The sequence below is a fragment of the Coturnix japonica genome, chromosome 12, assembly GCF_001577835.2.
Source record: "Coturnix japonica isolate 7356 chromosome 12, Coturnix japonica 2.1, whole genome shotgun sequence".
NCBI classification, from domain to species: Eukaryota; Metazoa; Chordata; class Aves; order Galliformes; family Phasianidae; genus Coturnix; species Coturnix japonica.
The window spans coordinates 7,370,755-7,397,778 of NC_029527.1; the positions used below are offsets into that span (position 1 = coordinate 7,370,755).

The 27,024-nt window shown below is 44.4% G+C and overlaps 2 protein-coding genes across 5 annotated transcripts in view; both read left to right on the forward strand.

Moving 5' to 3' along the window:
• The first annotated feature begins 622 nt into the window (after nucleotides 1-622).
• On the forward strand, nucleotides 623-15,742 carry TPRA1 (transmembrane protein adipocyte associated 1). The gene is made up of 11 exons (XM_015874989.2): nucleotides 623-891; nucleotides 4,279-4,477; nucleotides 4,617-4,749; nucleotides 6,514-6,600; nucleotides 8,137-8,209; nucleotides 9,218-9,297; nucleotides 10,417-10,527; nucleotides 10,924-10,984; nucleotides 11,395-11,497; nucleotides 12,142-12,222; nucleotides 13,250-15,742. Exons 2-11 carry the CDS (start codon nucleotides 4,299-4,301, stop codon nucleotides 13,482-13,484), a joined length of 1,143 nt encoding a protein of 380 aa, XP_015730475.1. The 5' UTR covers nucleotides 623-891; nucleotides 4,279-4,298; the 3' UTR covers nucleotides 13,485-15,742.
• The window catches only part of CHCHD6 (coiled-coil-helix-coiled-coil-helix domain containing 6), a 101,933-nt gene continuing 89,148 nt past the window's right edge, over nucleotides 14,240-27,024 (forward strand). For 2 of the 4 annotated variants that reach the window (XM_015874991.2, XM_015874990.2), the window contains exons 1-4: nucleotides 15,906-16,081; nucleotides 16,926-17,055; nucleotides 18,422-18,485; nucleotides 18,901-19,045. In XM_015874991.2, the coding sequence (XP_015730477.1) occupies nucleotides 15,992-16,081; nucleotides 16,926-17,055; nucleotides 18,422-18,485; nucleotides 18,901-19,045 (429 nt within the window). In that variant the 5' untranslated portion in view covers nucleotides 15,906-15,991. Of the gene's footprint in view, nucleotides 14,348-15,905; nucleotides 16,082-16,925; nucleotides 17,056-18,421; nucleotides 18,486-18,900; nucleotides 19,046-27,024 lie in introns of those variants that run through there. The other 2 variants (XM_015874993.2, XM_015874992.2) reach the window with 2 other exon arrangements.

Sequence of the window (27,024 nt, forward strand, 5' to 3'; positions counted from 1 at the left end):
ATGCAGCTGGATTCCAAAAGGCAGAGGGGCTTCAAAACAACGTATTTCCTCTGAAGCTGTATAGCCACACAGTTCACAATGGGAAGCAATATTCTGTCCAGCAGGCTGATAACATGAACAGTATTTTAAAGAGACAGGTGTCATATAGGAATGGAATTTGGTGACGAAAGAGCTGGCTTAAACTACACCTGCAGTTTCCACCTCTGACACCTGCAGGCAGGTGAAGCTTCAGTGCCAAAAGACAACAGTGCAGCAGGTTAAACACCAGCTGACAGCTCTTCCCAGGGCTCTCAGGGTTACAAGGCTGTTAAGTATCACTCCTTGTCTTGCTTCAGCCTGTAACACAGCAAGCGAGCCCTGCCACCTTTCCATGCAGGGCTGGAGGCACAGAGCATTCTTCTGTTTGTGAGACAGCTTTTGGATCTGATGGGCTGCACCCTCACAGAAGTCAGATAGAACGAACAGGAGGATTAGAAGGCAAAACCTTTCCTCCTGCCTTCCGGCAACGCAGCAAACCACACACCACCCCCATGGCATCACGCACAGAGGCGGAAGGCACCGCGAGCCCTTACATGGCGGCCGCCCGCCCCCCGATCCCCGCCTCCCGTCGCTTCCCATAGGCCGGCGCCTGGATTTCTTTCCGCCTCTCGGGCCGGACGCGGTTTGGGTTGGGTTGTTTTGGGGATCCTCTGTGAGTAGATCCGCTGGGCTCAGCCGAACGGGCTCTGGTTCGCTGGTTCCTGCCTTATACAGCTGTTTGTTCGTCCTGCTGCGCGGTGCTCCTCGGCGAATCGAGCGGTTGTGCCGGGACCTGGCATGGCGGGGCTGGGCCCCTGCGACTGAGCGCCGCTATTGGGAAGGCCGGGCCGGACGGGCTGCGCCCTGCGGCGGGTAGGAGCGGGATTAGTGGCGGTGAAGGGGCTGTGGGGACGCGGCCTGGGCCTGGTGCGGCCCTGCGAGGCGATATGGGGCTCAGGGGGCCTGGTGTGGGGCGCAGCTCCGTCTTCCTTTTCCCGGCCGGCCTTCCTGCTGACCCGGCTGGGATCGGGCGTCAGGGCCGTGCTGTTCTTAAGGCCTGTGCCTGGGGTTGTGCAGCTCGGGGCGTTCTGGAGCTCTGCTGCCTTCAGCTGCCTGTAAAACGGGTGGTTCTCTCTTGTTAGTGTGGTGTCCCCGTGCTGCTCCTTTCCTTCCTCCACCTTCTGTTCCTTGTCTGTCAAGAGCAGTAAACCTGCCATAGTGTGTTCTCTGCTTGCTCCTAAGCTTGGTGTTCTGTCATACTTTAGCTACTGGTGCTTTTGCTGCTTTTTTAGTGTTGTAGTTCCTCTTTCTTAGAGCTTAGTCCTGAAGCAGAAGTGATAATGAAAGTTACAGAGAAGGGAGTTCAGCCCTATCAGGGCAGATGTGTTGCCTGTTTGAGGCTGCAATGTGAATGGCAATGGCTTTGATCTAAGGGGAGATCTGAACAACTGGGCTGCCTGCCCAGGAGGTGCAGCTGAGCCTCCCCCAGCACTGTGTCACAGTGCCTGGACAGAGAAGCACCGCTCTGCCACATCAGGCTCACTTCACTTATAACATAGAAAACTCTTCTTCAGTTCAGGCTGCCTGTCAGAAGGGAGGCTGGGGTTGGCATGTGGGGTGTTGCTGTGTGGCTGTGGGGAGGCTTCAGCACCTTTGTGTGGGCAGGATGTGGTGAGTGATCTCTGGGCTATGCTCAGCTGACCAGGTTAGTTCAGATGAGCTGGGGCACAGGTTTGGAGGGTGCAGCAGGGAGCAGTGCTGCTGGGTGTGATGAAGCCTATCTGCTTCCCTGGCATCAGTTCCCAGTCCCATTGCTGTGAATTTATTGCTGGTGGCTTCAACCAGAGCAGCACAGTTCTCAGCGTCCCTCTGTGTAGCCTTTGGCGGTGAGAAAAGTATGAAGAGTGCTGTCAGACTGACTCTGGCTGCCCTTTTGTTCCATGTTGGGTATTTTGCTGCTCTGCCTTTGTAGGATCCTAGCACCGGGCCATAGTGAATAGCCTGGCACGAAGGTAAGCTTGATTCTGCTTTGCCCTTTGAAACCTTGTGACTGGGGCTGACTGTTGCATGTGGCCAACTCCTCTCCTTATCAGCAGCTCACTGCTGTTGTGTGATAGTGATGGATTCTGGGGAAAGAGGTTGGAGTCTCCTTGTTCTTTTTCTAAGAACATGTTTATTTTTCCATTTAGTTCTGCAGCTTTCTATTCAAACTCTTCACTGCGATTTCCCAAGTCAAATTCTTTGCCCCAGAAGCAGTTAGTGAGTGTGTTTCAGAAGAGAAGAATGGAGCAAAATTATTTGCAGGAGATCCTTCTCAATGGGGTCAGAGGAGCCAGTTACTGGAGGGAAGGGAGGGCACTTCTGGGGAGTTCTGTGGTGTGGAGGTGGTTTGGTGGAACCCCCACTAGAACTAAGATGGTTTGGCACAGATATTGCCATCTCAGCACAAAGTTGATCTTTCCAGGTCTCTGTGTTTATTTTATGACGTCTCTCATGCAGCACAGCATATGGCAATTGCACAAGAGAATCTCATCCCTGTGAGTATCTGTCAGTGTGGGTAAATGAAGGGGAGGGTTTGTTAGCTGGGAGAGATGTGGGTACCCCACTGTCCTCAGAAGATGTAGGACAAATTTCAGCCTCTGAAGAAAAGCCTGTGCCCTGGAGGCCTGAGCAGTTTGTGGGGAAAGTGCTACTGAGCTCTGAAAGCTCCAGAGGTGGCACAAGTCTGTGCTACTTGTTCTTTCTGACCTGTGAGTTATCCCATGCCTGCCAGGGAAATGACCTGCTGACTCCTGGCATTGAGGCTGTTGGTTTTGCTACGCCAGCCATGTTAAATTCAGACAGGGAGATTTTTTTTCTTTTGAGATGAATCCTGTGTTGACCACAGCACACGGTGCTGTTTCTGGTGATTTGCATTTTTGGGATGGCAACCACATTTCTAAGGGGTGCAGGGGGATGCGATGGGACCTTTCCTTCAGCTCATTGCTGGTCAAGTGTATTAGCAGTGAGAGTTGCTACTTCAGGGTAGGAAGGGGGAGGATCTGTGCAAGGTGACAGGCTGAATCAGGAGTAAGTTAACTAGTCCAACTCTAATCCTGCTCTACAGTGAGCCAGCATCCACCCAAGCTTCCAAGGTGACCATAGAATCAACTGAGAAACTGAAGCTATTATTTCTACAACACTTAGAAAGCCACTGGGTATGAAGCATGTGGGGTTTAACGGGGAGCAGTTTCTCTTCATCTCTTGTAAGGACAGCTAATAGTACTGCAATGTAGGGCCTGGGGGTGGGCAGATGGTGGTAAAGATAAGAACCTTCTCTAAGGGCAGACAACTCAGAAACATCTCAGTAGGAGAATGGGAAAGCTCTGTCTTGTCCCATTTCTAGGTGCCTGGAGGGGGGTAAGGCAGGGCAGGCAAACAATCCCAGCACCACGGCTCATTTTGAGTTCAGAGCTGCCTGAGAGTTCAACCTGAAGAAAAACATCATGTAGGACAGCTCCCGGGTCTGCGTTTGTGAACTCTCAGTGTGCATCCAGGAGCTGGTCACTGAGAAGTGCAATGTGACCCAGACAGGGGGATGTGAAGAAGATGGAGAACCTTATACTACTAGGATTATTGGAAGATGCCAGCTTTCCATGTCTTACTGTTCTGCTTAAAATCAGGATAGTTCTGGTGTCGTGCAGAGAGAAAAATGCTGATTTTTTTTAAATTTTTTTTTTATTTTTTTTGCTTTTTTTGATGTTGATTTCTGAATATATTACATACAGTCCTTGCAGGTAAAAGTATGTAGGGGTCTGACTGTAAGGTTGGTAACAGCAGTGGGTTTTAGTTATGAGCCTTCACTTTGCTGTTGTAGAAGTTAATCTGTTGACTTGTCGGGCTTGGGATCTATAATAACTGCTGCTCTGTTGCAGCAGGATTTTTATCAGATGATGCCATGTACTGCTGCTGAGTTTTGATTTATTCTATCAATCTGCCAAGGCTCAAGTAATCACTGTTTTGAAGGTACATTTTGCTGTGATAAAAGATGCTGGTTTTATACTGTCTACCCTAATAGCTGTGTGCAGAGTAAAGGCAGATGTTATTCTGTTGTGTAATGCAGTCTTTCTGATTACAATAATTTGCTATAACAAGCAGGAAGCAGTTGTGTGGGGGCCTTATGGAAGGGATATACTTTTTTAGCTCTGACTCACAACTGATTTAATGTTCCCTTTTCTCTGCTGCTGTTGTCCCGTGCCGTGTTTGACCTGAACAATCAAGGAGGCAGGATATTCCAGTCCATGATGTCCATGATGAGATTCTCCATGTCTGACAACATCACACGCTCTCCTGCCCTGGTGACAGCGCTGGATAATGTGACAACTTTGTCTCCAACAACAGTACATGCAATCAATGACACGAATATCACGGTGCCGCACAAGTGCCTGCTGTTGCTCTATGAGGACATTGGGAAGTCCAGGTAAGAAAGACAAAACAAGGCTGAAGTCTGACTCTGGGATTCTTGCTTTCTCAGTGTTTGGGTGAGCAGGGGCTGGGTGTGTACCTGGCCTTCTAGATGCTGCAGAGCAGGACAAAACTGTTTTATTTACTTTTTGCAGAGTCCGCTACTGGGATCTTTTGCTCCTGGTTCCCAATGTGCTTTTCTTTATGTTTCTTCTCTGGAAGCTGCCCTCTGCCAGGGCCAAAATCCGGGTCACTTCCAGCCCAATCTTCACTACATTCTACATACTAGTGAGTACTGCTGTGTGCTTTTGAACTGATTGACGGAGTGAGTGTTTTTTATTACCACTCTTGAGAAGTATCATTGAACCAGAGGAGAAAGAGAATCTAGACCAAATCTAACATTTGAAGGTGTACTGCCAGGCATAGACTTCTTGCTGTTTGAACTCTACTTTTCAGCTTCTGGTAATGTCCATGTCTGGATATAGGTGGATTTTTTTCTATGGTGATTTTTTTCCCTGCTTGCCTTATTCTGTTTGTTGTCTTGGAATCTGGCATCTTAGATTTTCCTTGTTCCTTGCAGTAAGTCACATGACAGCAAACCTTTGTCTCACTGAGTTCAGGTATGTGAATGGCTGAAGAATAATGAACAGCTCCATACACAACTACTACAAAATTAATAATTACTGCTAGCACTTTCCAGTCTGGATTTAGGTCTTCCTTTACATTTCCAGTAATGCAGGGAAGGTCAATAAAAAGCTCATTCTGAAGCCTTTGAGAAGCAAAACTCAGAAACAACAGGGGAGAAAAAGTGGGCTGACTGCTGTTGGCTCTTTCAGAGCAGTGTGAGAAGTAGACAGTGATGAAACAGTCATAGAGAAAAGTGCTTTTCAATGTTTGATCTTCTGGGTTGTGATTTTTGGAAATGAGAAGCGTGTTCAGTGAGGATTTCCTCTCAGGCAGTTGTTTGTCAGAGTCTGAAGGAATCCTTTCTAGTGGAGTCAGTGATTAAAGCTAAGCTGGTGGCTTTGTAAGATTCTCTCTCTGTTTAGAGGAAAACACACCCTTTATGCTTCCTCTGAGTTGTTGCTGCTCCAGAACCCTTCTGTGGGACATTTTTTTTTGTCAGTGTTTTGTGCAAGTTTTCCACCCAAGAAGGGAATGTCACATTGTTCTTTTGAGCTATTTGCATCTCCTTTTCCTCTAAGGAGGAAGCATTCTGCTGCAGATGGCTTATTGGTTGATTCCATTCTCCATCCATCTTGAAATCGTATTGTACTTTTTCATTCTGTGTTAGATTTGGCTGTGTTATACCTTCATCATTAGTATAACTAAGGCTGTACCTTGGAGAGTTGTAGCTGGAAAAATCTGTTTTCCTGGGGAGTAAATCTGCCCAGCAGAGGATAGATCTGTCCAACTGAGCTCTTAATTGCATAGTAGAGCTGTGGCAGCACAGCGCCTGGTGGATTAGCCTTACTGAGCTCTGTGCTGTCATCCTTAAATGGTATGAGCTGACTTGGTTTTCTTAATACTGCACTGTGCAGTAGGCTGAGATGCTTTAAAGCTGTGACCTGCATTGCTTTATCTTATGCATTCCTGAGTATTGTCAGTGTTGAGTGAAAAAAACCCAACCGCGTGGATTTCAGCTTTATCACAGATCTGAAATGTGGTAGTTGGTATCAAGTGGCTTCTGTTATCTGATGGGATTGGGTTATTCAGTCATACCAAGCACTTGATCTTCTAATTTGGAGAGTTGTATTTTTTGCTTGATTGCCCTCAGTGAACTGAAAGGTGGGGAGAATGACCGTAAGAGCATCGTTGTAAGGGAGCGTTTAATCTGATAGCTGAAGAAATGTGCACCTTCATAATACTAAGCCAGTATTCCTGTACCTGACAAGCCTTTGGGAAATTAACTCAAATAGATGGTGTGAAATCCTCAATACACGTTATCAGGCTTCAAAGCTGGCCTGGAAACAGTATTCCAAAAAGGTCTCTGATCACAGCTGCATATGTGCCTTTTGACTTGAGCTCTTTCTTGCTACTTTCTTCATGTAGGTGTTTGTGGTGGCGTTAGTTGGTATTGCCCGTGCTGTTGTCTCTATGACAGTGAGTGCCTCTGATGCTGCCACAGTTGCTGATAAGGTAGGTACAGTGCTCATTCTGGTGGCTATGCCTTGCATAGTTTTGGCCATGGTGTTTTGCTACTACTTCCTGTTTATGTGTTTTCATGAAGAATGTGTTTTTATTTGCAGTGTTTACTATGAAGTCCTTTTCCGCGAGCTGTATCACAAGTGATCACAACCTCTAAGGCTCTAAAACAATGGGCTTCCTAATTTAGACACACAAATGGTGATAAAACTTTCCTGTTGCAGAGATAGAAAGCTCTGCTCTTGCGAGAGCTAAGCAAACATTCAGATACCTTTAGAGGATAGGCAAAGTGTGGCTTGTGATGCTCTTTCTCTGTTCAAAGGGCTCTTGGAAAAATACTGAGCTGCCTTGTATTGAAAGCAAATAAAAGTACTTTTCCTTTTTGTACTGATAACTGAATGTCCTTGCAGTTGCTCTGAGCACAGGGTGAACCCTTAACAAACAGGAAATAGCCTTGTATGTGCTGTTCCTTTGCAATCATTTGAGTTGCAACAGAGTGTTACCTAAAACAAAAAGCTCTGCTGATCTTGAGGTGCTGGAGGTGAGAAGAGCTGCTTGCAGGGTATGAATCTTCTGCCTTTATTGTTGAAGATCTGTGTGCTTGTTTTTCTTTTCTCTCTAATGTTACCTGTCAGAGCATTTTAAGGCACTGCTTGTTATGTGTGGGTGGATGTTTGTAGCATTTTCATTCACCTCTGTTGAACAGACAAAAGTCCAGGACTTGAATAATGGAGATGAGAAGTTGTTTATTCAGCTCTGCTGGTACTGCTGCCAGGTGCAGTTGCTGAGAAGTTGTGCAGAAAGACAGACCCTGTTAACTTTTTCCTGCAGAAGCCTTTTCTATTATTTTGTTTTTCTTATATACACGTATGTTTCTCACATGTTAAAAGCATTTGATACTTGCCTCTTATCTGTGTATTTTCAAAACAGAGCCATTGGGAGCTTGGAGAAAAAGGATCAATAAGACAAAATTTGGGTTCTCGTACGCAGGTTTGATGTTGTTTTATTGCACAACATTCTGGAGAGTCCATTGACCTGCTGTTTATCTGGTCTTGTTTCACTGAATTAAGTACATGAATGAAAATGACAAATTGAGAGCTATTAAATGCAGAGTTGAATATACTTTGAGTTTGGGGACCACTGTCTTTGAAGGAAGACATAAGTCTTACTCAGTCTTCACTTTAGAATTTACTACTTCAGGGACTGGCTCTGCTTGATGTTATAGCTTTAAGATCATTCTGAGTTGTTTCTTTTGGGGAGTACAGTAAAGAAGTGCCTACCTGGGGCAAGAGACAGATGTGTAAGTGTGGCAGAGCACAAACACATTGTGTCCCTGAAGGTTTGCTGTTTGCTCTCGCAGGATTGTTCTGTCCAGGCAAGGTCAGAGCTTGAGACAAGCATAAAATAAGCATCCTACAAAGCATGAGGAAGATTTGTAGAAGTAGCCTGCTCTGCTGGGAGGCAGCCATCCTCTGGAGTAGAGAACAGAATTTTCTGTATTAACTTGTAACTGGTTTCTTTATACCTCAGATCCTGTGGGAGATCACAAGGTTCTTCCTTCTGGCCATTGAGCTGAGCGTGGTGATTCTAGGCCTTGCCTTTGGTAAGTGTCAGGAGGTTTACTGAGAACTCTGAATGTTTCCTATTCCTTTCCTCAGAGGCTGCATCTGTAAGTGTGTACATAAAGCAGCTCTAGAATAAGGACAGAAGACAAACTGGACAGTTTGTTAGAAATGGTTGAAAGCCCGGTTACATTTACAGTTCTGCAATTTGTGCAGTTTCAGGGTTCATTTGTGCTTTATCTCTTTTGCATGTGGTGAAGGAGTGTGTGACTTATGTGAAGAAGACCTGTATACAGAGATCAGCTGTCTGGTCTTTGCATAAAACACATCTTTTTTAAGATAGTTGTGTCTGAAGACATTTGTCACCTCACCCTCATTTACTTTTATTCTAGCCTGGCTTCATTTGATTCATTTAGCTGTACCATTAGTCTGTCACTCTGCATTCAGTTGTATGAGTGAAAATACTGTTTGGAGCACGTCTTGCTGTGGTTGGAGGTAGGGGAGAGGGAATGTAATATGTGTGTCTGCCACGTCTGCAACTGAGACATGAACGCTGGTTCTTTCTTCCCACTTCTTTGGGGCCATAAAGTAATTTAGGTTGAATGGAGCTTTTGGAGATGGATTGCTCTGTCATGTCCCAGTGTAAATATTTCTTGTTTATCTTAGGCCTTCCCTCCTTTAACCCAGTCTCCCATCCCTGTTTTTCCTGAAGAGAAACTGCAGTCTGTCCCTGTAGCTGATAATGATGTTGTTCCTGGTTTTTTTCTTTCTTTTGGCCTCATTCATAACCCCAGTGAAAGAACTTGTTTATCTCCTGTATATTAGTGTGAGCAGGAGGAAAGCAAGTTAAAACCTATTGTTTCACAGGTTTTGTTTTGCCTTTAAAAGGATCAACTCTCCAAGTGGAAGCATTTAACAAGGATTAAGTGAGCTTCAACCTTCTTTGAGGGCCTCTGGAAATGCAGATGTTTTATTGTATTTGTTTTGGGGTGAAGTGATATTTTTTTTTTTTAGCCAATCCTGAGTCAACCTGTGTTCCTTCATTCCAGGTCACCTGGAGAGCAAGTCGAGTGTGAAACGTGTTCTGGCAATCACTACGGTGCTGTCTCTAGCATATTCAGTCACCCAGGTGAGCACATTAGAGCAGAAGAGGTTAATTGGCTTGGAGTCAGGTGTGGGGAGAAGTAGCAGCTTTGCTCTTTGGATTAGGTTGTCAGGAGAGACTGGATTCTTGTGGTAGTATATGAGGATCCACAGAGTATGCACTAGACCATATCACCCTGTCCTCTTCCTGGTGTGAATGGCTCAGCCAGGGTCAAGAAATAAGGTGGAAATTTAGATGGATGGTTTTGTCTAACAAGCCTTTGAACAAGAGTTATTTTTTCACATCTGTGCCACAAATTTTGAATCTAGCTTCAAGTGCAATGCAAACTGGATGGAGACAGCCCAAGTGTGCTCATCAGACTGTGCACTGTGCTGCTTTTATCCTTTCTCTTGAGCTGAGAGCTCTTGCTTCCCTTCAAACTAGCAGCTGACTTGCTAGCTCCATTTATTAGCTCAGTCCATCTCTCTGGACAATGCAGTATGTGTCTGGTGGTGTTCTTCTCATTGATATGTAAGTGGTCAGCCTTGTGCTTCTATTTGAGGCAGTACCAGAATAACACAGACAGCTGCCTGGTGACCACGCCCTTGTGTGCAGAGGCAGTGATCTGGTCATGACCACGTGACACTTAATTGGGCACCTACAGCTCAGACACTTGGTGTACTGCATCTGGGTTCAGTAATGCTTAGAAGTGTTTTTCTCTCATGTCTGTATGGTAGTTTCTGTTCTTAACCGTTTTTCAGAGATTCAAACAAAGGAGACAGTCTCCTTTCCTGACTGCTACACAAGTGCAGGCGTTTGTTTTCTGGGTATAGCAGGGAAGGTGTGCTTTAAAGATTGGAATGGAACTCTGAAGCAGAGGGCTATGTCCACTTAACTCCTTTCACACTGTCTCTTTCTGCAATATTACTGGTACGGTTTTTCTTTAGATACTCATTCCTGCCACTTTGTTCCCCTCACATCTTGTTTTCTGTTTCTTCCTCTTCTCCTGGGTGAACATAACTTGGCCTAAGCAGGGCGGCAGAATTTGTGTCCCCATATGAGGGACTTTTATTTGAACTTTGAACATAGTCTCTTTTATGCAGATGGCCACTATCATGAGGATGCGACTCTAACAGTATTGTGATGGTGCCATTTCTTTCCTAGGGGACCTTGGAAATCCTGTACCCTGATGCTCACCTCTCAGCTGAAGATTTCAATATCTATGGCCATGGAGGGAGACACTTCTGGCTTGCCAGCTCTTGTTTCTTCTTTCTGGTGAGTATGAGGCATGTATTAAATACTTTGAAAGCCTCTTTGTATTTTCTGAATGGGACAAGGAGGATGATTTGAGTATAATAAGGCCCTGGGCCCTTTCTGCCTGATTTGCAGCGCAGTATTGATGCTTTTCATGAGGCAGTGAAGCCAAACTAATAAAGGTGAAAACTGCAGCAGCCAAATCCCAGCTGAACTCAGCTGTTCCTCACTCCCTTGTTTCTCAATGACTAGCTGTGCTAATGAGGTGAAGTGTGGAGCTCTCATGTGTGCACTGGATTTAATAATGGAGGCCTGTGCCACTGGCATGAGATGCTTAGGAAGTTTATGACACCATGTTCTGCCCCCACCAGGCTTTCTGAGCTACAGAACAATCTTTTTTTCCTTTTGTCCTAACAGGTCTATTCCTTTGTGGTGATTCTCCCAAAAACTCCTCTTAAGGACCGGATTTCTCTGCCCTGTAAGTGACTGTAGTGTTTCCATCATGTAAGCGGGGCAGCATCAGGATAAATAAATAAGCGAGGGGAGTAAGAGATTCCTGTATGTAGCTATGGATACATCCTGCTGTCTCAGCAGTGGAATTCTTTGTTTACCATGTCTTTGCATGTGTTGCCAGGGCCATGTGCTTTCAGAACTCATTCTCTGTTTGCATGCATGCACATGCAGGAGGATGTTTAGCCCTTTATACCTGTCAGTCCTGGCAGTGTGGGACAGAAAATTTTGGTCATAACTGCTAAGAGTCTATAAGCAACCAAGATGCTGAGATGCTTACATTGGGTTTGCAGTCGCTATCGAACAGAACCTACTATTTGCACTGTGTTGATGCTTATAAGGTTGAGCTTCATCTTTATGTCCGTGTCTTTCTCACAGCCAGGAAGAGTTTTTACGTTTATGCTGGAATCTTGGCAGTGCTGAATCTGGTGCAGGGTCTGGGCAGTGCCCTTCTCTGTGTGGATATCATAGAAGGACTCTGGTATGTATGCTGGGGAAGGAGTCTACAGCCTGCTTTCAATGGTTGCATTTGTGTCCTTCAACACTGTCTCAAGAAAATGAACTTCTACAGTGTTCTTAAGGAGGATTAAAGCTGTTTTTTCTGTTTTGTGGGGAAAAAAACCCAATGATCCTTGAGGTCCCTTCCAACCCGGGTAATTCTGTGATTCTGTGTGAGGATCATTGGAGCTGCATGTTCTGCAGTGGTCTTGAAGCGGTGAATGAGAGTGACAGTGTGAGTCTACTGATGCCTGATCATTGGCTTGTTTCTTAGGTAATATGTGAGCAAACAGTCTGTTTGCTAGAAATAAGGCAGAGATACCTTTAGTGATATCTGGAGTCTCATTCTGCAGGGATCAGTCATTTTCCATGAGTCAAAACTGGGAGCACTGAGACTCTTCTTTGAATCAGATCCTGGGATGTGGCATGGTTCCCTTTTGGATTGTTTGGGAGCAGTGAAATGTTCACAGCAATGTCTGTTAGAGTCAGTCCAGATTTGTTTAGCACAAGATTTGTGCTCTACTTGCCTGCTCTTGAGGGAAATAGAATCATTTCTTCTGGGTGGCTGGGGTTATCCAGCTGTATGTGAGCCCTAAATACCTTCATCTTCCCTTTTGCTTTTGACAGCTGTGTTGATGCTACCACATTCCTTTACTTCAGCTTCTTTGCACCTCTCATCTACGTGGCGTTCCTGAAAGGCTTCTTTGGGTGAGTAGCAGGAGCAGGGGTTTAGAGAGTATCTATTATTATTTGATTGTTCTGTGCCAGATTGTTTTCCACCCGTAGAATAAAGGCAATGGCTGTAAAGCCATTTAGGGAGCCAGTGCTTCATTCCTGGCTCGCTGATTTTTTTTTTTTTTTTTTTGTGGCCCTGCACTGGCCACTTCTATCCAAGACTCCCTTGTGTACAAAGTAGAGCCAATAGTTGTATTCCCTTCAGATGCTTCTGTCAGTCACTTCAGTGTCTACATCCTATATGCAAAGTCCTGCTGCTGAAGTCAGTAACTAAATGGTTAGTGAGGGACTGAGTCCTGACAGACTAAGCTGGCTCTGAGTGGGTTTTTAAGAGGCTTTCTTATTAAATAACCCCTTGGCTTGGGGTTCTTATATGAGGGCCTGGTCAATTATTGAAAGCTCTGTCTAGTGTTGATTACTGGGTTGGGGGTGCCACCGTGTGGCCACTCAGGGGAGATGCATGTTGATAGGAAAGTGGTTTATGTGTAAGCTGTACGTTTTATTGTCCGTGGGCAAGAGACATCAATCAGGCTTTAGAATAACTAAGAATAGAGGGTACTCCTAAAATATTGAAATGTTTCTGATGTCTTCTGGAATCAGAACGGTACCTGGAGATAGAAAGTGCTGATTTGCAAGTGTTTGCATTTTGTTTTTCCTGTTGTATACAAATGGGATGAGAAATGGAATCTTTCTGTTTGCTGTGAAGTCCAGTGATGCCTGGATGCTGTAGTTCAGAACTCACAAAGAGGAGAACATGCTCATGACACTGATGTCAGGACTGCTGTTTTTATTTCCCCTCAGTAGCCTAGTCCAGAACTACAGTTAGCATTGTTTCATGGCAGTTATTCCACAGTGACTATATCCAGACTGAAAGCAATGTGAAAAGTTCTTTAATACTTAAATATATGTTGTGTCAGTGCTGCTGAGTTTCAGTTAAGGGTAAGTGGCTGTCATGAGATAATTTGCTTAAATGTTTATTTTAAATCCTGAATGACTCTAGGTCTGAGCCGAAGATCCTCTTCTCCTACAAATGTCAGGTGGATGAACCTGAAGATGTGGATGTGCACCTGCCCCATGCTTATGCTGTTGCCAAGAAGGAAGGAATGGATTCTGGGTTCTACTCAAGCACTCAGATTGATACCACAGCCTACCTGGATGACGTGGCCTCCATGCCGTATCATGTGGGCAGCATCAACAGCATAGACAGCGATCGTTGGAAAGCCATCAATGCCTAAGGCAGGACTTCTCCCTGCACCCGATGCCTCACTTTCCCTTTTAAACTCCCTGATTCTGAGGATGTTAAGATATCCACTGGAAATATGTTCATCGCTATCTGCTGTGGCTTTCCTCTTTTCCTTAGGATTTCTGAAACCTATTGTGGAACTAAGTTGGCAGCCTTTTTGGAAAGAGCATTTCCCGTCACTGCCTGAGAACAATCTAGAACAGTCCTGTTCATAAACCTATAAACACTGAACCTTCCTGATTCTTCGTGTTCCAGATGTGAATGTGACCCAGAAGGACAGGCCTGACTGGTACCTCTTGCTTTTCAATGACTGACAGCACTTATCTGCCAACTAAGGGAATGTCATTTAGAAGCTGTTTATTTGACTGTGTATTCTACACATATGGAGAGAGTTTGGTGGTTTAAACCAAAGTTGGTGTTCCTGGGCTTTCTCAGGCAGCACAGTTGTCTGGATCTTGTCACAACCACAGCATAGGCGGCAATAGCTGTGTCCAAATGATGAAGGTGCTCAGTTGGACTCACCTCTGGTTTCAGCTAATGCTAATGAAAGCTGTGAATTCCAAATGTTAGGAGTTAAAAGGATTGTGTTCTGAGTGTGTAGGAAGGAAAAGAGAGGTGTGGAGAGAAATGAGCTGTCCAGTGTATCCTAGGGTTGTTCTGGGAGGCACAGGCTGGTAGCTTACAGCACTGTGAGCTGACAGAACTATAGGGAGGCAGGACAGGCAGCTGCTGCCCAGCTAAGCTGAAGTAGTTGTGAAACAATCTGGAGGCTGCGCTGCTGTTCATCTGAGCTCGCAGGAACACCTCAATCACAGCACTGAAGCAGGGTGGAGTTTCAAGAACACAGCTTGTACGGTAGGTGTATGTTACATTTGCACTGTGCTTCATGGCTCTGTTGGGGTCAGGGAGAGGGCCGTGCAGGAAGAGGCTGTCTCTGCTTATGAAGGCTTCAGAGATGTTTAGATGCCTGAAGCAGAGCAGAAGTTGATGAATCTGAGCTGGCAGTTTCTAGCGACTGGGAGCTCTCAAACACCACAGGCATCTTAGGATCGAATTGGCTGATGTTCTAGGCTGGGAGGTGGATACTCTGGTACAGCTTCTGCGGTTGTGTCCTCTTCTGTTGCAGTTCAGATCCCCCAGACTTCTACTGGCCATAATAGGCTTTTCATCTTGATACACTTAAAGTACTTACGGGCATGTGAAGTGTGGTTCATTTAAAAACTATCTGGAATTTCTTAGCCTCTTCCACACTGGAATAGGGACTGTTGACAGAGCTGCTTGACGTGCAGTTCCAAGACAGTTTGTTCCAATTCTGGGACTGTTAAGCTGATAACTGCAATAAACTGGTTTCTGAGACAGACTGTGCTTCCCCTGGCTTTGGGGAGGTCAGCTCTAGGGGAACCTACCCGAGTCATTTGGTAGGTGGAGATGTGCTGTAGGTGATAGCAACTTCCCATTAAAAGCAGTAGAAAGAGAGGAAATATGAAACATTTCAGCACTGTGTATCTCTTGCTCCAGCTGTTCCTGAAAAACAATATTGGGGTGAGAGCTCTTGGGGAATCATTGTGCAGCATGGAGGTATCAGTTTAGAATCACAAGTGTGTGCAGGGAAAGCATTTCCCACTTAGGGGAAGAAGCAGTTTGGGTAAGAACACAAAGTTCTGTCAGTTGCTGAAACTATGCAGGCCCCTCACTTATCTTCTTTTTGTTAATGAGCAATGCAGCCTCTCAGTTCTGCAGCCTGAGGACTTTGCCCTGCAGGCTCCTGGGTAGCATTGATACTATTAGTAATATATATAGAGAGGAGTGTGCTGTGCTCCTCCCGTTGCTTGATGTGAACCTGCATCAGCCACATTTTACTTGTCAAAGGGATGGATGATGTGGTGTCCGAATTGCTCCTGTTTTCACTCTGATCCTTTGCAAGTGTGGGGGAAACCTGCAGAGCCTCCCTGGAGTCTGTTGGCCTTGGACAGGGCTGAAAGCTGAATGTCTCAGCAGGTCACCTATGCAGGTGGTCAGTGTGTCCACCCTGTCCTTTGGCAGCAGGACTTTAGTCTGTGTGCTGCTCCTGTGCTGGGCCATGGGCCGACCTTCCTTCTGGTGTATTTCTTTGTATATAAGGCTTTGGGCCGTGTTCACAACGGGCCTTGAGCAGAAGTGTTGTGTGTGTTGGGGGTGTGTGTGTGTATAAAGAGCCTAAATATAGAATAAATGTATATTTTTGTTTGTAAAATAAAAGAATACGGTGAAGTTTGGCATAAACGGTTATACTTTCTTTCTTAAACGACGTGTATTACGGAGAATTAACAAAAATCAATGAGTTTAGCAGGTATTAACGGAGCCTGTTTTCGGAGTTCAATCCACACCATTGGCCGCCTCGGTGCTGTTCGCCAATGGGATCCCGTTATGTTGGCAGGCGCCGGCAGAGGGGAGGAGCTGCTCGGTGCTGCTGGGCGAGGAGGGGGGGTTGAGGCATCCCCAAGGGCCGCCCCGCCGGCAATGGGGGGCAGCGAGAGCAGCCAGGGCGGCAGGAAGGTTTCCTTCGGGCTGGATGAGCGGGACCAAGTCCGGGTGCTGCAGGGCATCAGGGTGAGGCGCTGCGGGGCGGCGGGCCCGGCCGCGGCTTGACTCGGTGGGAGTGCGGCAGCCCCGGGCCGGCCTGTGCCCACAGCGGCTGTATTTCATATTCCTTTGGTCTGTATTCCTTTGGATGCCATTTGTGATGATACACACTGTGTGTGTGCCCGTGGGCTGACCGTGAAGGCTGCGTTCTGTTGGCTTTCACAGCTCCGGGTATCTTTCTATTGGCAGCCCCTTCTCACTATGTTTCTATAGAATGGAATTATTTTGAGTTAACTGCTGCCTTTCAGGTTGGAATTAGGCAGGTGTGACCCTTAGTGTGTCCTTAGGCTGGAAGTTTTATTGCCCATTGATAGAGTATGCATTTGTGTTTCTCAGTGTTGAGGTCACAGCCTGGCTTTAATGGAAATTAAAGATGTAATTGAAAGATGAAAGGTGAAGATGCATTGAAAGATGTAACACAGCTCTGTGTCCTTGTGTGCTACGGCCATCTGCTTGGCAGATGGAAATGACTTCTGTATGGCCTCTAATGCCATCCCTTGCAAGGAGAGCAGCAGAGCACCCTCACTGTGAGGGTGGTCAGGCTTCCTAGTGAGATGATTGGTGCCCAACACCCCTCAGTGTTCAAGAGGCGCTGGGATGATGCCCAGTGATAAAGATAATGCTTTAACTTTTCGTTAGTCCTTGAGTGTTCAGGCAGTTTGATCAGATGTCTTTGGTCCCTTCCAAGAAACAGTTCTGGTTTTGCAGCAGCTTATAAACCAACAAATTAGACGCCTTTATACTGAAATACATGTACATTAAATGGTTAGTTAACTAAATGATTAATTGCTTTCTTATGTGTGTGTTTTAGCTCACTGAAGATGTAGTGAATCGAATGAAAGAATCTCAAAGTAAAAGGGGCAGCCAGAGGTCACCCTATTCATCCAGTGGTACAGCTCCATCTTCAACAGCTGCAGAAGGGAAACCCAAATCTTCTACAGGTACTGCCAGTCTCTGTCAGGTCTATTGATTTGACACCTGTAGGGGAACTGTTAGGCCAGGATTTGATCTGGTGGTGAGCACTTGGTAAAGGGATGCAGCTGGCCCAGGGAGCGCAGGCAAATTGTTTGCACCTGGTCTCCCTATGAGACCAGAAGGGGTGGAGTCCCCCTAGGCTCTCATATAAATGCCAGCCACTGAAGGGAAAGCATCTCTTGGACCTATGCTGCTTCCTGCAAAGGAGTGTGTATAAAGGAGAGCCCCTTCACCAGCTGGGTGAGTTCCAGTCTTCTTTCTGTATATGTCTATTGGCCTACCTGCAAATACTTTATGTGGTGTTGCCAAGAACACATCAGAAGTAATGTTGGTGCTTTGTGAGAAGGACAATATGCTGCTTAGCACTTCTGTTTGTGTTACATAGCATGAACTATCCTGAGAAGAGCTGCTGAAATGCTGTGGTTCTTGTTCTGTTGTTGTGGGACATTAAGGAAGACAACTTGTTTATGTAGATGCTCTTGTTTTGTCTTTAGAATGCCTTGGTTCTCAGATGCATTAAGGAACTTGTGTGACTTTGAGTGTAGAAGTTCAGATAAACACACAATAAGCAAGGCAGTAATTCAGTAATTTTTTAATGTTATCTTTTGTTTCTTGAAACTTGTTTTACTGTCCCTTTTCCATGCAGATGGGAGTATGTGGTGGGGGGGGGGGAGATGCTGCCTTTTGTCCTTTGGAAATAAACTCATTCTTGGAGGGGAAGTGACTAAACACAGGTTATATGACACATCAAGTGAACAGTGAGAACACGATTTCTGAACTTTACTTTCTTTACAGTTAATAAAATGATTTGATTTTATTGGTTTGCAAATATACTTTGTTGATAAACTTTATCAGTATGGATTTAAGGCATACAAACTAACACAAAGTTAATGAACCAGGCCTTTGCTGTTAGAAACTGGTTTGCTGTTAGCCTACATCTTTTCCGAAAGTGGTTTCAATTTTATGGATGAACTCCATTAAATAACTTAATCTCTGTAATTGCAAGGAAAGCAGGAAGACTTAATGAAGCTAGAAGAAACAACTAGAAAGTGGGACTAAAGCTATGCTTATTTTCCAGTATAAAGCAGTGTCTGTGTGTAACATCCTTACTTGGTTCAGTGTGCCTTGTTGAAGGCAGTGCTGACAGTGTTGTCAGTATCTCTTTCTTTCATTAAGTCTATTTCCATCAGATTTAAATTTTCTTGAGACTTGTCTAGGATTGTTATTTATCGTCTTGATGGAATAACATGTATTAAGTATTCTCTTCTTATCAAACAATTTAGGCTGTGTTCTGTATTACAGTTCTTATGGGTTTCTGTTCTTTCTCTCTAGGAATCCAGCCACCAGGTAACTCTGATCAGAAGGCTACAGTTGCGGAGCAGGAACTGTACAGGAGGTGAGTTTAGCTCCTTTTATGCTGTGAGATAGACTGACTCCTTTTACTGTGGTCTGTCCTTTCATCTTGTCCAAAGCAGTATCTATTTATCTAACTAACTACTTTATATCATTGCAACTTTTAGGTGGTAATTAAGTACTTAATAGAGCTAAATAACTGAAATATAAATTTGTATGGGTCTCAGTTTGCTGTTTTTGCCTGACTTGTATGTTTGTGAAAACTGCGGGTCATGCTTGAAGTTTGTTGGACTTTTGAATTACTGCTGATAACAGAGGGACTGTGAGCAGGCTTTGTGCCAAACTGGTTCTGCATTTGTGTTTTTGCCCTTGTCACGGATTGTCCATGCTAAGCCGTAACCCTGTTGCCAGAAGTCAGCTGATCGCCTTCTTTCTGTTTGTCTTTGGCACCCCTATAGGTATGAGCAGGAGCAGGCCCTGGTCCAAGAGGAATTGCTCCGGCTGGCCAAAAGAGAAAGGGAAGCAGCTGGTGAGATGCTGAGTACTGCCCTTCAGCGGGAGTGGAACAGCACTAATGAAGAGAGGAATAGAGCAGCTCAGCTGGTAAGTAACAACAACCTCCACCATATTCCCACGTGGTACAGACTGGAATCACTCTGCTTGAAGGGGTTCATTAAGTGTCACTTGTGTGTTGAGTTTAGAAACTGCTTTAGTCTGAAATACTTGTCATCTCATAACTCTACTCCTTGGCTTACAGTATAGCTGGCAAGCTGCACCTGTTGCCTCTCAGGTAGCAATTCTAAGGCCAGACTTGCAGGAAATGGCATAAGCAAAGACTGTGCTAAGGGCAGCCTGACCTGTGGGAGAAGGAGGATGAATGGTCAGTGTGCTTTGTGTGTATGGGCTTGTTGTCTGAGACGGTGTGTTCTTTTAAACTGGCAAGTGTACGAAACAAATGTTTTAGTATGCACAGGATCAAACTCTGCTGATCTGATCTGTCATAAAACTTCGCTTTGTGCTCCTGGGTTCTGGTTGTACAAGTACACAAATTAATAACAATAAAAAAATCTTGGATCTTTTATCATCCTGGTAACGTCTGATAATGTCTTATGTTGTATTCTATTAAATACTGGTTATTATGCCAATGCTGTACTGTCTGTGCACAATGCAGAGTCTTACTGGAGCTACTACTTCTTCCTGAGCTACAGTGGGATGCAAGGTGAGGCTGTGCTTCGTGCACTGAGGTCACACTGCCTGTGTGTTGAGGATCTTTGTTGAGAGAACTGGGCTAAGAGTAATTCTCTTATCCTAGTGCATACTGAAAAGACAGTTTAGGAAGAGGGGGCAGACTTGAGCAGTATTTGTTGTCTTTGGTTCTGTCCTGCTGGTCTCTTGCTTGAACTTGAACTGAAGAATCTTTGTGAGCGTGTTTTTTCTGTATGCTGAATAGCAATAGGCATGGCTTACCCAGGCATGTGATTTTTGCTGCGAAGCATTTTGAAGTTACAGTTGTAGAATGACTTGTGTTGGAGAGGACCTCAAGGATCATCAAGCTCAATAATAATGCTGGGGACTGAGTAAATAAAGTTGAAGTGAAAATGACTATGATGGTTTGGACAGAAGGTTGTTCTGGCAGTAGCCCACTTCTGAAAGTAACCCATGGCAGATGCTTCTGGAGTGCATGAGAATAGAGCAGCCACAAAGCAGTGCTTCCCACCCATATCCTTGAACTTATGCCATTCTGAGATATGGAGACTTCTTTGATTAAAAGTTTTATCACCTTGGTGGTTAACAGTCACATGCCTTCTGTGAATGTTTTCATTTGTGTGTGGGTTTGGGCACATTAATGCCTTCTGACTCTGTGGTAACCTGTAGCATGTGGCTGTGTTGGTAGGGCTCTGAGGTTGCTCTCTCACATATAACTGGAAACGTTTGCTTTCCGTATTGTGTTCTAACCATGGGAAGTCTGCCTGGTTGCTGAGCTTTAGGACAGTGATGTCTGAGGCAGGTGATTCCTCTGGATAGGAGATGTGGGTCAGCAGACACAGTGTTAGCTCTCTTCCCACTAGAAGGAGCGTTATCTTTATTAATGCAATTAACAGTTTTGTAAAGAGAGGTGGGGGAAGCTAGTGGACCTCTAACATGCAAAAGCTGTTCTGTTATCTGAATTAGCTTTTAATCCTGTGGTGTCGTGTGTCCAGATACTGCCAACCTGATGCTGTGCAAAAATCTGATTAGACTCTTCCTGAGTAACCTGTAAAATGAAAATATTGGACATGCGGTGTGGTACAAGAATGAGGAAGTGTTAAATTCTATTGCTCTTTAAGTATCTCCTGATCAGTCATAAATTTAAGACCCTTAAAAATGGAACAGTCCAGCCTAACCTTCCAAAGATGAGGTCAAAGCTATTGTCTGTTGGTTGTTAGGTGCCTTCCTAAGCAGGAACTGTTTCTGTCAAGCTTTTAAAATTATTGTGCTCCATATCAAGTTTGTTTTATCTCAGCTACAGTTTCTTTTCAGGCACAGTCACCTTATTTTGCTCAGTCCTACTCATATCATATCTGACCTTTGTCTTCCAGTATTTTCTTCCTTTATTTGGAATAGAGCTTAAATATTTTAGCTCACTCTTCTGCTTTCTAGCCCTGCAGTATTAAGTAATAGATGTGGACTGCTCTTCCACCTCATCTGTATGTCATCCCTCTCAGGTAGGAAGGAGTGTATTGGCAGTAGGTGAACCTGGTGGTAGTCTGAGTACAGACAGAACTGGAAATTCTTTGCTGTTTATAAAGGAAAGGTCTTTCAGTGTTCTTGTTTTTTGTTATGACCTCTGAGGGAAGCCTGAGGAAAATGGGGCAACTTCCATGATGGAATAGGTTAGTAATTTGCTTCTAACAGTACTTAACTTTGTAAGGATTGAGCATTATGCCATGTATCATTAGGAAGGTTTGTTTTATTATTTTTACTCTGATGCTTGCAGTTAAACCCTGAGCTGTCCTGTGACCTACCTGTATCATTTTATCATGACTGGCCTTCTCTGACGGGTGTCTCTAGCAGTGCTGCTATATTCTCCTTTTAACTTTACCACTGGTGTGTTGTAAATCCAGATATGATAGCTGGATTTTGAAGTGATTTCATTTTGATTGTGCTGAACGTAGCTTGTCATTTAATCTGTTCTTTATGACTTCCACCCTTCCTTTTACTATTGGCAGGATCTTTGAGGCACTTCAGTGAAATTATATAGTGCGAAGTCCTGCAAAGAGGATGGCTAATGTTTGGTAGGGAACTTGCTGTCAGTTCCTGGGCCCTTTATGGTTTATAGGGTACAAATCAAAACTTGATCTTCCTTTTTCTGAACAGGTCACTGGTTACAAAAGAATGTGGATTCTGTTCTGTTTTTCTCTTGTTTTTTTTTTGTTTTAATAACTTCGAACAAAGTATTTAGCTTCTAGATAGCTTAGGTTTTGACCAAAGCTCTTTAAAGCTTAAGAAGTTAACAACTCTAAGTAGAAACACTGCAGCACTGTCTTCACTCTGAGCGTGGCACTTAGTGACCCACATGGGACTGGCTCAGGCAGCAGCAGTCTGCTCAGCTGCTGCAGAACTACCCTCACCAGTTGATAACAGAGAATGTTTTGTTGGTGCTTCTCTGCAAGATCACCATGCTGGCTGGACTTGTCAGTAATTTAATGTCACAAATACAAGACAACAAGGATGATATGTGTGATACTTCAGAGCAGGGCCTGTGGTGTCTCACTAAAGCTTGTAATGTGCCTAAAGTCTCATGTGCAATTCACAGGAATCAGTCCATCCATCTTTTTTTTCTAAACTCTAGTCTAAGAAGCTTCTGAAGTTTGTCAAGTTATTTAATTCCTTGGCTGTGTTGTGAATAGTCTTGCATTTTCCTAAACCTCGAATAATTCCTTTTTCATTTCCAGTTAATCAAAACCTCATCTCTTAACTTCTTGCTTCTTCTGGCTTTTTCTTTTTTCTTAGCAACAAAAGAAACTTTGCAAGCAAAGCTGCTCTTTTTTCTTATTCCTGCTTTTGTAATCTCCTAAGGCTGTGCAGTGTGTGCACCGTGAGCCGTCATCTCGGAGCTGGTGAGTCCCAGCCTGATGGCTTTTGCTGAAACCTTTGAAACAAATCAATGTGGAATGGTGCTGGAGAAAAGCAGAAGCTGGTGGGGGGGAATCAACACGATTAAGCGAAGACATCTCATTACTCCTCTAGAAAGGAGAGGATTATAACTTATAAAATAGGAGGATCTCATTTAGGGGCCATGCATGCCTGCGTTATCAGGACAGAGGGAGAGCAAATAGAATAAATGAAATTAATGCTTTGAAAAGAAGCATTATGCGGATTTCAGAATTGAACTAATATGATTTGTGCAAAGTCCCGAAGTTCTTATCTCCCCATTTAATTCCTCTTGGATAATGGCTTTGTCAGAGTTATTGACCAAGAGTCATCGTCTTCTGTACCACTTGGAAAGAATGAACTCAGAAATGGGGTGATGGTAGGACAAACTTTGCACCATAATTAGCTGCTTCAGGCAAGACTGAAGGGCATTACTTGCTGTGCAAGAGCAGACTGGACACAGTTCCTAAATTGTTGGGAAGTCCTTTCTCTGGCTGCTGATGAGGGATGGCTCACCACTCCCAGCCCTGCTCTCTAGCTGGCTGGATGGCCACCTCAGCTTTCTGGTGGTTCTTTGTGGTTTTTCTGGCCAGGAACATGTGTGGGATGAAGTCCTTGCGGGCAACAGGGCTTGGCCCATCAGCTTCAGTGGCTGATTTTGATTGGTCTTAGGCAACTGGATTCCTTTCAAATGATCCATTGCCCTGAAATAATCTGTTTGATTTTTAGAGCCTCTCTTCATCCATCCCTGATTTGGGAGAGAAGGGTTGAATACAGAGCGCTGAGTTGCAATGCCTTTGGTTGGGTCAGCAAGTTTTGGTGTTGGTGTGAGCGTGGGATTCTGAGCTTCAGGGCTTTGCATGCAATGTATGCTGGGATTCTTCATCTTTTTCTTTCATTTTTTCTTTATTTTTGGCTGTTTGCAGAGCACTGACACTCTGTCAGGAGCTTGTATACCCTTAAAGCATATTGAACCAGCTAGGGAAGGTTGCCTGGGTTCCTCCAGGTGCTGTTGTCTTGGGTTAGAAGTTGCAGTGTGGGTTTCTTATTGCTTTTGCTATTTGAATGAAGCTGCCTTTTAAAGACATTGACACAACTGGGAAGATGAAGGTTTTCTGATGTAAACTTTAGTTACAAAAAGGCCACTGTTGATATGTCTTAATACAAGTAAATTGAAACAGTAATAGGGTGTATGTACGTGTGATGCTCCTAGATGGAGTAGCACTCTCTGCAATAAAGAGGTTAAACAGGGCTGAAGATGTTGCTCCTCTGGAAGGGGATCCTGCTGGCAAAAGCCCATCCCATTAGGCAGTAACTTCCGCTAGTTTGGAGCCTGTGACACACAGAAAACATCAGGAGTAAATATATGCCCCAATAGCTGAAATACTGTAGCAGCTCAGAGGGAATTCAGATCTTAACCCGTGGCGCCATAATTTCTGGTTTATTTTCAAATAGCCTGAATTAAAAGAAAACTCAACAAACCACGTTTAACAGCTCTTTGGGTCAGACTTAGCAGTACTTTGCTTCTGTTAATTACCTTGCCTTTGCTGATGGCTGGTTCTGTCTCTGGTGAGCTGTCTGCCATTAGGTGTATGGTTGAGTACTGTGGGTGCTTCTAATTAGCAGGCAGTGACATACAGTAAGTGCCAAAGGTGTTTCTGAGGAGTCAGACAGCCCTTAGTTCTGCAAGCTCTTCTTCTTTTTTTTTTTTTAATACTATTTTTTAACCTAAAAAAGTCTATTAAGCAGTAACATTAATAAGGTTGTGTTCCACTTCTCTGCATTTTTAATGCCTGATATGGAGACCTACTGCTGTGTGTGCAAGGAGGAGTTGTTGTGCTTGGAAGCAGTCTGCAGCGTTTCCCTGGCTGAGGACTCTGCAGGCTTTTGTAGCTCCATTTGTTGCTTCCTATGTTGCAGGCTATTGATAAGTGAATTAACTAGCTGGATTGCAAGTAGCTTCTGATGCTGTTCCTTCTATTCATCACTCTTGTTGTCTGAGTTATGAAATGCTTTTCCAGTCTTTTCTTTGATGTTGATCAGTGGACTCTTCAAAGTTAGTGGCCTCTTAATCTATAACCTCCGAACGGAACAGCCCTTGTTTTCTTCCTCGGTTGGATTCCCCTTTGGCTACTGCCTTCTGCTATGGAAGTGGGTGCGTTTCTGTAGTGAAAGAATTCCTTCTTTGTATGAAACCATCGAACACTTAATGAATCCCTATACTAAGTAATGTTGCAGTATTAGATGGTAAACTTCTGATCTCTGAAGCACCAGTGAGGTCTGAACTTAATTAAGACAGCTGTAGGGAATGTTTATTCCTATGAACTAACATGTAAAAACAGTTATTTCTCTATTTTCTCTTGAGGGAAGGCAGAAGTGTTATCCGGCTTAGGGGTAAGATGTGGCATCTTTTCTCCTTATTTTCTCTGCTACACTGCCATGATTTGTCAGACATTTTTATAGCATTTTTTTGAACAATTTCCAATTTCTGCAGCTCGTCTTTTATCTCCTGACTCTGAAGGTTAATTTGTGTTTGGAGAGTTTTTGCAGATTTCAGCAGCTGATGGTTGTTTGTGAGCTTCTCATTTCTGTAGTCTCTTGGGCTAAGAGACCTTATCACGAGGTTGACCTCTTTAAATCCTACAGCTGCAAGAAATTGAAGTTGTCTGTGGTGCTGCTTAATTCCCCTCTCTTGGCTTCAATTCTTCTCTCCCCAGTTTCACTTCTTTTTGTCTAGTAAGTTTGTATATTCCTCAGAAACTTCCTCCAGATTCATTTATTGTAATTAAGGGTTACTGGAAAGCCATCCTGACTTTTAAGAAGCAAAAGATAGGATCAACCTTCCTTTTCTTCCTGTCTGTGACCAAATACTACACTCAGGAATGCATTAGGGTACAGTAGTAGTAGTGGGCTTTGCTTTTCTATGAGCCAGTATTGTGCAGAAGTGTTATCATGGAATGAATTTGTTGTAGGTAATAAAGACTGAGAGTGTTATGACAATATAGTTCCTGTTAACTTCGTTAAATTTTATTTTTGGATTATGATTTTGATTTTCTCTTTTGTGTTTTTGGGGTACTACAGACAAAGAGTGAATTGAGGCACTGGCATGGGCTGCCCAGAGAAGTGATGTTCCATCCCTGCAGACAGCCAAGGTCAGGCTGGATGGGCTCTGAGCACCTGATAGAGCTGTGGGTGTCCCTGTTCATTGCAGAGGGGCTGGATCAGGTGGCCTTTAGGGGTCTTAACTCAACTGGCTGTGTGCGACTCAAATGGTCGTATCTAACTTATTATTTGGTTACACTTTTCCTGTGTTCCTTGTATTCTGTCTACAGAGCAACAGTGTTTGAAACCTGAACTGATGATCCTTAGGAAAAAGGTTCAAAGTTTTCTTGATGTTTCAGAATTAAAGTCTTACTTCAAAAGAGAGCAAGGTAATGAGTTTGAAGGGCTAATATAATAGCTAGGAAATAAGTTTGCAGTGAGTGGAAAGCATACTGATGTTGCACTCAGATGTGTGGTAGGTGACCTGATACTGGATGTCATTTCTGTCATTCCTTGAACGCCATGAGAACTTAATTTGATGCTTCTCCTTGCCTTGGAGCCTTGGTTTGTATGTCTTGAAGTGTCCCTGTCTGGCAGAGGAAGAGGGTGGTAAGGAAGCTGCTCATACCTGAGCTGGGGAGAGCATCATGCTCTAGGGGTGCTGAGAGAGAGAGGCTGCAGGGGCTTTCTGGATCTTGGTAAGAAAGACTGGCAAGTGTCTTAAAGCAGATGTTTTAATGAGACAGAAAGGAGGAATATAGTGTATTGATAAGGTATTCAGTCAGTCAGCTTCCTAGCAGCCTGGAGCACTACCTGTGTGTACCCATGCACAGCACAGCCCTGCAAGGTATCCCAGTGGGTTCCTGTGCTGCAGCTGCTCATGTAACAGGTGGGCTTCTCAGGCTCTGGATAGAGCAGCTGTGTCCTGATCAGAGGCACAGCTCCTCAAATGAAGTGTCTTCAGCAAGGCTCCAGTGCTAGCTGAGTTGCATCGTACTGGTTGAGTGTACATGGTATGATGAGAGCAATCAAAATAAGCACTGATGTTATTCCTTTCTTTCTTTAAAGATGAGAAGTAAAGCAATCTCACACAAAGAACAAATTTCACTGAGGCTTTTCCCAGTTCATTTATTCCCTCTGCTTCTGCTGGGCTTCCTAAAACCTGTGTCTGTTCACTGATGAAGTTTTTTTTTTTTGTCCTTATTTGCTTCCCTCTCCCTCTGTCTCTTCCCCAAACTGCAGGGGTTGGCTCTGTGCTGCTCGCTGGTGGTGTTATCAGCTGTGTATGCAGAGGGCAAGATTGCAAGCACCGCTGTTCTCTGCGATTCGAAGTATCAGACAATGTTTTACACGGCGTCCCATTCTCTAGCTGGCTGGTTGGACATGATGTTGGTACCTTATCTTCA